Genomic DNA, 11,930 nt, shown 5'->3' with positions numbered 1-11,930 from the left:
TTGAAAATTGGCCCTGAAGGCATCCTCAAGTTCCTCCCAACTTTCGATTGAATTTTCAGGGAGGCTTTTCAACCAGTGCCGAGCTGGTCCCTTCAACTTGAGGGGAAGGTATTTGATGGCGTGGAGGTCGTCCCCACAAGCCATGTGGATATGCATGATAAAATCCTCAATCCAGACCCCGGGGTCTGTCATTCCGTCATATGCCTCTATGTTCACAGGTTTAAAACCCTGTGGAAATTCATGGTCCAGCACCTCTTCGGTGAAGCACACGGGGTGAGCAGCCCCTCTGTATCTGGACGTGTTGTGGCATGCCGTCGGCTGTTGTTGTGTCCGGTACTGATTCCGGACTGGTATCTGATCAGTCTGATCGTTTTGGTGACCGTAGTCCTGCGCCGGGGCGTGTCCTTTAGATCCATAGATGGACCTGGCCGCGCCGGCCTTTTTATCCAGGAGCTCACATAAATCGTGTGCGGCATCGGTAGCTGCTCTATTGCGGTTACGAAGTGGTTTGTCCGGCCTCCTTGCCATATTGTTCTTCGGTGGAACGGCCTCATCGTCGAATTCTGGCAGCAGCTTGCGTTTTGGATAGCTCTTTGTGTGGCGATCATTGCCGTACTTTTCTTCAGTGTCTAGCACTTTATTCCATCTGCGATTGAGCATTTCATGTGCGGCTTTAAGCCTTTGCTTCTGCTTCTTTAAACTTCTTGCAGTGGCCATAAGCCTTCTATGGAGGTTATCTCAGTCCGCACGTGTTTCTGGGATGATGAATGCATCGTCGTCCGGACTGTGCTCTTGTCCCGGGGCAGTTTGATGAGTTCGTCCCTCAGGATCACTATGATCAGGCGTCTGCTCTGGGTTGTGTTCGGCGTGACCTGGCTCATCTTGCTCCATTGCAGGGTCCATATGGTCATTGTTGCCCTCGGAGTTGACTGGGGTGTCGATCTTTCTAGTGTTGTTATCACTATTTTTACTGTTGCTGGACTTGGAGCGGCGTCTGCGCCGTCGTTTTGGCTTTTGTCCGGGGGTTTTATCCTCCGGCTTGTCGTCGTCGTTCTCCTTAGGCGTATCCACCATGTATATATCGTATGACGAGGTGGCAGTTCAGCGCCCTATTGGTGGTGGTTCTGAATCGTCTCCTGTGCCGACGTCCATACCGTCGATATCGTCGGAGTCGAAGTCAAGCATGTCTGATACATCGTTGACAGTGCCTATGAAGTGGGTGGTGGGTGGGCAACGAATTTCTTCGTCGCCTTCTTCCCCCTTGGGTCGGGCATAGTTCGGCCAAGAGTCTCCTGACAAAGAGAGAGACTTTAATGAGTTCAACACGTCGCCAAAGGGCGAGCACTGGAAGATGTCCGCAGCGGTGAATTCCATTATTGGAGCCCAACCGGATTCGGCGGGCTCGAGGGCGCGCGGACTGGGACCCACAGCCGGACACGAGTCCAGGGGTCAGGTGACACAGGCTTCCTTGGGGGTGAAGCCGGTGTTCGGCTCCAGATGGCCAAGCGAATTGGCCCGCAGTGCGAAGCCGCCGAACACGAAGATCTGTCCGGGGAGAAAATCTCATCCTGGACCATGTTGTTGTTGATTGAAGGAGCCATCAAGCCTTGCAGCGACGACACAGAGGAACTCTCAATGAAAGCACCAATGTCGGTGTCAAAACCGGCGGATCTCGGGTTGGGGGTCCCGATCTGTGCGTCTAAGGCTAATGGTAACAGGAGGCAAGGGACACGATGTTTTACCCAGGTTCGGGCCCTCTCGATGGAGGTAAAACCCTACTTCCTGCTTGATTGATATTGATGATATGAGTAGTACAAGAGTTGATCTACCACGAGATCGTAGAGGCTAAACCCTAGAAGCTAGCCTATGATGAGTATGGTTGTGATTGTGTCTCTAAGGACTAAAACCTCCGGTTTATATAGACACCGGAGGGGGCTAGGGTTTACACAGAGTCGGTTACAAAGAAGGAAATATATTATCCGGATCGCCAAGCTTGTCTTCCACGCAAAGGAGAGTCCCATCCGGACACGGGACGAAGTCTTGAGTCTTGTATCTTCACGCTCCAATAGTCCGGACAAAGTGTATAGTCCGGCTGTCCGGATACCCCCTAATCCAGGACTCCCTCAGCGGGTTCATCGCCAAGTTAGGGTATGAACTCGTCCCTTTGTGCTATCCCCACTCCGATTCCGAGCACAAAGATCAATGCCTATATTCTTGCCACATTTGAGACAACTCTATCCTCTGCAAACTCCGTTAGATTAGATTTGATGCAAAAATTTAGGTTTAGGTTTCCACCGAACTCATCTCGGACCAACTGATGTTAGGATTTCGGTCTCACTGATTTGGCTCAGGCCATAGCATAAGTATTTTTCGGTCTGACCGAAACATACCAATTGGTGTGACCGAGTTCATCTCTGTGTGAAACCCTAGCAACTCGGAGTCACCGAACTGCATCTCGGTCTGACCGATCTTGCATGTTTAGACTCTAGAACTACTTCGGTGTCACCGAGTTTGTAATATCGGTAGCTCCGAAATGCTTTCTGTAGAAAACTAAACTAAGTTTTTAACTCAATTGTTTTGCAAAATGGTTGTGCTTTGTGATGCTCATCTACTCTATCTCAACCTTATCTATTCATAGAGTTAGCTTTCAATGTCAGAGATGTCAGACCAAAGTGATAGCCAGAACAGGTCAGTGAAGCAGGCCAATCTGAGTGAGGGCACTAGTCCCTCAAACAACAGTTATGATGAGGGTAGCAGAAGCACCCCAAGCAACCTTCCAAAGGCCACTGTCAGGCAAAGGCAGAAGAGAACTTCTGACTCGGAGGATGAGGACTTTGAAATAGAGGAAGTAACCTCAAAGAAGAAGGTTGTCAAGAAGGAATTTGGTACTACTGTCTCAACCAAGCCGGGAATGCACAAGAAAGCACCTACCAAGAGAATTCCTATGTCCAAAGCCAGAGCCTCAACTCAAGCTACTGCTGAACCAAGAGAAGAAGAGGCTGTTGGAGGAAAGAAACGGAAAGAAAGGGTCAAGAAGACCATGGTCAGAGTGATTAGTAAGCCATCTATGGTCAGGGAATCAGGTGAAGAAGAGGAGGAAGAGCCCATTGCGCCTCCTGCCAAGTCCCAGAAGCTGATGGGAGATGCTATCAAGTCTGGGGCTGCTCCATCCAAGCCCAAGATAGCTCCCAAGATAGCTCCCAAGCCTGCTGCTACTACTACTCAAGCTTCAAAGCCAACAGCACCCAAGAGATCCACAAGAAACATCTCAGTTGCAGAGAAGAACAAGGCCCCAGTGCCTGAAGTTCAAGAGGATGTTGAGCCCCAAGTGCTCAGGAAGCTCAAGCCAAAAAATCCAGATCATGATGACACTCATCCAGTAGCAGAGAACATGAAAGAGAGAAAAGATACATGTCTATGACTGTGGAGACATACAGACCCCTATGCTACAAGGAGAAGGACTGTTGTGAATTACAGGTTTCACACCAAGGAGCAACAGGACTTCTATAAGACAGTACTTTTGGACAAGAAGCCAGGTGGACTGGGAATATATTGATAACAATGTTGACTACTTCCTGGAGTTCATGAGAGTTTCAGGATGAATGAAGTTGATGCTTTTGTTGGCTAGGAACTTACAAAATGGAATGATGAGATGCTCATGCAATTTTATTCAACTGCACATTTTTACCCAGATGGAAAGATATTCTGGATGACTGAAGGTACTAGGTATCAATCCTCCATTGCTGAGTGGGCCAAGCTGATCAATGCCCCTGAAGAATCTAAGAATGACACAGATGTTTATGCCAAGCCCAGGAAAGGCCATAACTCCATGGCACACATGTACAAGGAAATTCCTGATGATGCCTTGGAGACTCACAAGTTTGGCTCCATCGACAATCTGTTGCCAGGGCTGCCTACTATCAACACTATATTGAGGTATACTTTGTTTCCCAAATCAGGAGATGACAGGATGATCAGAGGGCACTCAATCAACTTGTTGCATATGTTTGATGTCCAGAGAACTTCAAGGTGATGACCTTGATTGTTGAAACAAGTAAGAGGACTGCAGCAGATCATAAGAAGTCATGTGGATATGCCCCACACATTCAGATGCTCATCAACTCCAATATGGGTACAGGCACATATCTTCTAAACAAAGAGCACCTTCCCCTGAGGCTAGATTTTTTAGGGCAATGTTGTTGTCATGGATGCATCACATCCTACATCTGTATAGGCTGAGGAGAAGAGAGAGAAAGCAGAAGCTGCAAAGACTTCCAAGATTCCAGATGCCTCAACTGTAAATCTCAAGACCAAGAAGGATCAGCTCAGTTGTCTGCTTGAGGCCATAGTGAGAATTGAGAAAGGACTAGCCACCTTGACTCAAAACTAAGAAAGTCTTGAGAGGATCATTGAAACAAAATTTTATGATCTAGACTTGACGGTCAGAGAAATTCATACCACATTTGAGCAACTTCAAGAAGAAGCAGAGGACGGGAGAGGGAGAGCTACCATAGATACATTTCAGAGAGTGCCTATGGCACACAGGTCTGTTGCTGTGCCAGCCAGTGACACGAGAGCTACCACTTCAGCACCTGCAACCACTACCCCACTTGCCCCTCCAGTTGCAACTCCTCCAGTTCCTCACACATCAGCGGGATATTTTACAGATGATGTCCTCTCCACGTCATCTTCGCACACCGGAGCTCCCGGAGATCGTGCTTAGAGTGTCGCATAGCACTATGCATTTTCAAGCTTTTTGGTAACTTGTTGCCAAAGGGGGAGAAAACGTATGGATCATAGGCTTCGAGAGAGAGAGACCCTTTTGCTTTTATGTGCCTCTCTTGCTACTTGTTATTTGCTTGTTTGCATGCTACATTATTTGTGCTTGTGTGTGAGATAGTTCTATGATGTTTGCCTTGGTGATGAGTGCATGCTATTTATATTCTATCATTTTGAGCGCTCCACCAAGATGTATGTGACATGGAAGAGTAACCCATGATCCTAATCGATTGTGCATTTGCATTCAAAAGCAAATTTTAAATAATGCACAAACTTAGGGGGAGCTCTTGCTTATCACATACTTCTCAAAGCGACGATGTAATTCATTTATATTATTATTTGTCGAAACTTTGATCTATATGTTGTCATCAATTACCAAAAAGGGGGAGATTGAAAGTGCAACTAATCCTAAGGGTGGTTTTGGTAATTCATAACAACATATAGCTCACTGAACTAATATCCATTCAAGTTAAATGTTTCAGAAAGTTCAATGATTGGCCTGGCATGGACTAGAGATGTGTACCCCTCAAAATGCTAAGGACACATATTGGCAAAAGCTCAAGACTCTTCATTTCTATTTTAGTGATCCAAGATCACATTGGGTCCATTGGAAAAGTCAATACTATTAAAAGGGGATTAGGTGTTGTTTAATGGTCTACTTGCTCAAAATGCTTACTGATATGCTCCAAAGCCCTCAACCACTTTCTCAAATCCAAATATGTCCAAAAACAAAAGTCAAACTCGGCCCCACCGATTTGATTCATCCGGCGCCACCGAGTTCACTTGGCATAGCCATAGCCAGAAATCCTAATCAGTTCGGTCTCACTGATAGGGATTTCGGTCTCACCGAAATGGGATTGCAAGCTCTCTGTTTCCCGTCGTAACATTTCGGTCTTACCGATATGAGCGATCGGTCCCACCGAGTTCGCAATGCAAACTCTTTGTTTCCCTTCGTAACGTTTCGGTATCACCGAAAGGAGCGATCAGACTCATCGAGTTTGCTTGACCACCTCTCTGTTCGATTAATTGCTAAAATTGGTCTCACCGAGTTCATGTGATCGGTCTCGCCGAGATGAGGTTTTGCCCTAACCCTAGCGCATCGGTCCCACCGAGTTGATCATGTCGGTCCCACCGAAAATCCTAGCGTTCACATTTTGAACTAGATCGGTCCCACCTAGTTTCTCTATTCGGTTTGACCGAGTTTGGTAAAATGTGTGTAACGGTTAGATTTTGTGTGGATGCTATATATACCCCTCCACCCCCTTCTCCATTTATGAGAGATACATCAGAACGTGCCTACACTTCCTCTACTCATTTTCTGAGAGAGAACCACCTACTCATGTGTTGAGACCAAGACCTTTCAATCCAACCACTAGAATCTTGATCTCTAGCCTTCCCCAAGTTGCTTTCCAGTCAAATCATCTTTCCATAATATCCAAATCTGTGAGAGAGAGTTGAGTGTTGGGAAGACTATCATTTGAAGCACAAGAGCAAGGAGTTCATCATCAACACACCATCTATTACCTTTTGGAGAGTGGTGTCTCCTAGATTGGTTAGGTGTCACTTGGGAGTCTCCGTCAAGATTGTGGAGTTGAACCAAGGAGTTTGTAAGGGCAAGGAGATTGCCTACTTCGTGAAGATCTAACCAAATGAGGCAAGTCATTCGTGGGCGATGGCCATGGTGGGATAGACAAGGTTGCTTCTTCGTGGACCCTTCGTGGGTGGAGCCCTCCGTGGACTCGCGCAACCATTACCCTTCGTGGGTTGAAGTCTCCATCAACGTGGATGTACGATAGCACCACCTATCGAAACCACGCCAAAAATCTCCATGTCTACATTGCGGTTCCCTCTCCAAACCCTTCCTTTTACCTTCATATGCAATGTTTTACATTCCGCTGCCACAATCTTAGAATTGCATGTGTAGGTTGATTGCTTGGCTTGTGCTAAGTTTCTAAAATTTGCCAAGACTTAAAGTTAGGAAAAGGCTAGATTTTTATTTGGTCAAGTGGTCTAATCCCCCCCCCCCCCTAGACATACTTTCGATTCAACAGGAGGCAAAGAAGGAGGCATATCCTCAAAGGAAAACAAAACTTATTTTCATATAAGTACAAGGAATTCGCCAAAAGAATGACACGCCAGCCCTCGGGGCGTTTAATCTTGCACAACACCATACTTCAGGTTCTTCTTTTTAAGATAAGTTGCATGCAGTTTTTAATCATCCAGGCCCACGTATATTTTTGAGTGAGGAGCGCCCGTGCCCCGTGATTTATTACAACTAACATAATCAGTTCTATATTGCGGCTGTACTGCATCCCTTCAAAAATCAAACCGATCATCTCTCTAACCGCATGCAGGGCCCACCAAGAAAGGACTCCAGTCACGGTGCCAATTTTTTGGCGAAGCTTTTGCTCGCCCTGGTCTCGCCCGCGTGTTGGTGGAAGTTACACGGAGAGACGCCCTAGGTACATTGGCCAGCCAATATTTTGGCAACAATCCAAACAACCGCCAAATCAGATGGGCCAGCCAATTTTTTGGTATGGTTACCTTTGGTAGTAATCCAAACAGCCTCTAGATGCAAAAATTGCTAACGGCTAAAAAGGTAGGTGTAATGGATCAACTAATCTAATTTGTTTTTGGCTTTTTCGTGGGTTTATAGGACGGAAAAATGAACTAATCTACAAAACTGTAAATCTCTTATCGATGAACCTGAAAATTGATACCACTTGATGTGACGGTGGCCTAATCTTTTGATGAGAGTGAGGATAACTATCGATTTGGTGGATTTTGACATTGACGGTCCGGCTATACCGTACCTGACGATACACCTCGACAATCGCTAAACCAATCCCAGATGTTTATTGACCTTGCCATAGGCACGATCAACCTGAAAAACGAGGTTCAAGTTCCTGCAAGCAATCGAAGAACCGGCAAGAACAAAAGTGAATTGCAATCTGAAATTGCGGATAAAAAATTAAGCACACGAACTAAATCAGAAGTTAGGGTTCCAATGTGAATCTGGCAAATTGTAGCGATGGCTAGACAATACAATAAAAATCGAGTCTGAAATCCTAATGTAGACTAGGTATTTATTAAAGAACGACGTATGGTCCGAGTCGGTTCGCTGTGCCACAGGCGCCGTACCGTACAGAGGCCGGACACTGCATGCTTGCTTCGGTTGACTAGATGACGTGTTGGCCCGTCGTGGGGTGGCGCACCAAGTCCTTTGGACCAACACGTTACTCCTCTTGAAACATTGAACCAAAACAAAATTGTCTGACCTGTAGTGCTGCCTCCTTGCACTGCATGCATGATGGATGAGATGGATGGTTCAATGATGGAAGGCATGCATGCACATATGTATGTGCTCCATGCACATGAACGAACACACTTGTGGCTGCTCCACATTTTCACACGGGGCTTGTAAAAGTATTCTTTTATTCTACATAAAATAAAATAAAGTGTTGTATTTCTTTTCCAAGTAACAAAATAGTAATTTATATAATTATTAATACAAATCACCTGATTATTGTATATGAGGATAATATTTTTGGTCGTATATGTAGAGGCTATGTCCACATCAAACGGGCAGAGTGGATTATATTTCCCCATGGGATTGGCACCATCCAGCTCCGAAGGCTACGTGAGGCCGTGTGAATTGTTGCAGTGAGCCTCACATTTAAACTGATGGTCTTTGGTCCCAGCGATGTCATGTCACTGGCCGAGCGGGTGTTTGCCGCAGGGTACACAGAGGGGGCTGCCAAATAGGACAGAGGTCTTTGGCCGGGCATATGCTAGCGTGGTTGAGTAGATTATATCCCGTGAGAGCTTGGTACCAGGCGACTCCAAAGGTTGCGCGCTTTGTTGTAGTGAAAGCAATGTTTGAACCGATGATACTGGGTCAGAGTGATGTCGTGTCGCTGACAGATCCTATGAGGCTATTTCGGCGTTACCATTGGTCAGAACGGTCGTGTTCACCATTGGATCTGCATATAAGGGACATCCTCACAAATGCCAATGAGAATTGCAGTACTTTTATCAGCCTTTTGCAAAGAAATCTCAACTTATTCATATCAAGGCTTTTATAAAGAGAGAAGGGCATAACAATAACGCGTGTTCCTAAATTACACAAGGCAGTTTAACATAGTTATTCTTAACTGAGCAAGGTATAGTAGGTATCCCTGGATCTCCTAATTTTTCAAGTATTTTCCATTTGAAAGAATAATTAGCAAGCATAGTGGATACCTCAGCTTTGGATATGTTTATTTTATTAGTAAAAATATCCTTATATACTTTTTTGAAACATATATCCTTCATACACTTAGTATAAGGAGGCATCTTAATAGCATCAGTCAAAGGAACACGAAGAAATAGAGGTCTAAGCAATTCAACAAATTGATTAAATGCCTCTCCATCTCTAGATTTTAGTGTCTTACTAGGAAAAGACATATGTTTTTGTACCCATGGTTCTCTCTCTCTGCCATGTTTTCTAGCAACATAATCTCTTTTATCATATCTTTTATTCCTAGAAGGTGGATCATATATGTCAACTTGTGGTTCTACTTCTACCTCCTTTTCAGGTTTATTATCATCATTAGGTGGAGCATCATTGTCAATATAATACTTGTTGTTATTATTATTATCATTATGTTGACTAGGTTCATGCTCTTCACCATCTTGGGTTTCAGCATCAGAGAAAGACGTACTACATTGCATAACTTTGTGGAGAATGTCACTGTGCATCAAGCAATTTAAGCAATTCATGCATTCAAGCAAGGTGTCAAGTATCGTAATTTGACTATAAAGCTTGGTCACTCAGATATTTTTACCCTAAGCCGACTGATGGAGATTGCTACCGCTATGCGAATGGCGAAGAGGAAGATCTAATCATGAGAGGCAAGGACTGTGTTGAGCCATCTCAGCGAAGAAGCGGAGAAACAATAATCACTCGGGTCAGAATACGAATAAGCGTAAGTTGGATGTCAGTGACGGTGTCTGTGGCGCCGAGCTCGTGACGATGGCCAACGAGACTAGAAGGAGTGGACGCCTGATGTCTCAAATGTATCTATAATTTTTAAAGTTTTTATGCTATATTCACATCATTTTTATTTGGACTAACACATTAATCTAGTGCCAAAGGCCAATTCCTGTTTTCCAGTGTTTTTGTTTTTCAAGCCAAAAATTTTAGAGCAAAAAAAATCTAAACATTTTATCAAAATTCTTTTAGACCAAAAGACTCCACCAACCATAAGATGGACCCAAGGGGACGCACCAAGTGCCCTCGCGCCTCGTGGTCATGTGGTGGGGCACGTAGAGGCTCGGTAAGTCGGCTGAGGCTCTCCTTCCACAGCAAGAACGATCCTACAATATTAAAAAAAAAACTTTTGAAATTTCGGCCTAATTGAAGTTATGAATCTTTAGCTATTTAGAAACGCTGATCCGCGTCAAAAAAGTAGCGCAGAGCCATGAAACAGAGAGATCCAATCTCAGAGGGGGCCTTCTCTCATGGTGATGTACTAGGTTTGGTTCCGGTTTATGCGATTTCAGACTTCCAGACCGGTTCAGACAAATTTGATCCAATCCAGACATTTTGGGACAATTTGATACACCACGGTTTGAGACATTAAGGATGATTTGATGAACAGCGATGGAGTTGTCCTTGCAAAGATAAGGTGGGACACGTGGGTCTCCGCATGTTGTGAAGAAGCCGATAGGTTTCCCTGCGTTTTCACACAAAAAAGTACTCCCTCTGTAAACTAATATAAGAACATTTAGATCATTAGAACATTTAGATCATTAAAGTAGTGATCTAAACGCTCTTATATTAGTTTACGGAGGGAGTAGCTAGACTTGAGTTTTGCAACATTTGGTGATTTTTTTCTTCCGGTAATGCTATTCAGCTCAAGTTTTCTTGGAGAAGATGGCAAATCAAACGTTTTTATGGCAATTTATATTGTTGCAAGGATGATAACTTTAGTTTGCAATCACGGAAAATCCTGGCAGAAAAAATGAACGGAAGTGATTTTGCCATATTCGCCAACTAAAGTTGCCGTGCTTGACAAACATAAATTGCCAGGCAAATCATTTGCAGTTGCCATGCTTCCCAGCTGACATTCACCGGATAAGAAGATCCTTTTATTTTGGAGTTTGCATATTACATATACTTGGTACAGACTTTTAAGTATAGACGGAGCCTTCAGGTGAAAATGTTAAGACATTATGTTTAAAAGGACATAGAAAAACGTGAGAGATTTCACAAGCAAAGGCATCAAGTTACAGATAAAGAAGGATTATCATACTCAACTCGCGAGAAGCGAGCTGCTGTTGGTTCAAGATCACAAATCCTTTTCCCAAGTTCTACTTACAATGTTGGCTAGTTCCCCGCATAATAAAATAAAAATGCAGCCTAAACGACCCAAGTTGCCTAAAATTGAACCAATTTTTTGTAATGCAAGGATGCTCACTATGAATAATAAGGTGAGAGTTTGCGGAAGCTACAATGGTGGTTGACTGTAACTGATCACAGAACTTTCACGCCACTCGGTCGTTTACCTTCCATGGCATCCTTCTTGTCGCGGCAATCAGAACAAAGGAAAGGGCCTTCCCATGGCTTAGAGCTCGAAGAGAATACTGAACCTACATGAACTGATGTACCTTCACTTGGTTCAAGATCTGCCTGGCAGATGGCACATGTAAACAAGCTTGACGATGTTCTCCGACTACCTGAGTCATTACCCAACCTGTCCAGTGTAGTACATCAACTTACCATTCTTTTATAATGGCATTCCACTTGACAAATGAAAGTACATTCGGGTCATCATCTTCTAGAACCAATGAGTAAAACAAAGCACTGAGTTGAACAGAAATGGAGAAAAAGGCTGTTCTAAACTAAAGTTCCAACCCATTACAATGTTTAAACTACTAGGTAATTGCATGTGTGTTGCAACGGGGGTTGAACACCAATCATGGCTACTATATCCGCTTAGAATCCTCATGAACATTAAGAGGGACTGTCTACTGCCTCCCCCATCAAAGCACTTCTCGGTTCTCCGCAATCCAAGCTCACCACCTCTTCAATGACACATCCGGCTCATTAAGAGGGATTCTTCGGTTCATTAAGAGGGATTCTTTGGTTCCCCTCCCTCCCTCCCTCC

General features: G+C 44.4%; 1 protein-coding gene across 3 annotated transcripts in view; it reads right to left on the bottom strand.

Moving 5' to 3' along the window:
* Positions 1-7,828: 7,828 nt before the first annotated feature.
* The window catches only part of LOC119275992 (probable protein phosphatase 2C 3), a 10,185-nt gene continuing 6,083 nt past the window's right edge, over positions 7,829-11,930 (bottom strand). The window contains exon 8 of one of the 3 annotated variants that reach the window (XM_037556928.1): positions 7,829-8,218. In XM_037556928.1, coding sequence (XP_037412825.1) covers positions 7,858-8,218 — 361 coding nt within the window. In that variant the 3' untranslated portion in view covers positions 7,829-7,857. Of the gene's footprint in view, positions 8,219-10,003; positions 10,138-11,027; positions 11,517-11,930 lie in introns of those variants that run through there. The other 2 variants (XM_037556931.1, XM_037556929.1) reach the window with 2 other exon arrangements.

This window comes from Triticum dicoccoides, chromosome 3B, assembly GCF_002162155.2.
Source record: "Triticum dicoccoides isolate Atlit2015 ecotype Zavitan chromosome 3B, WEW_v2.0, whole genome shotgun sequence".
Lineage (NCBI taxonomy): Eukaryota > Viridiplantae > Streptophyta > Magnoliopsida > Poales > Poaceae > Triticum > Triticum dicoccoides.
Note: the sequence above shows the minus strand (reverse complement) of the source record. Positions and strands in the feature narration are given on the sequence as shown.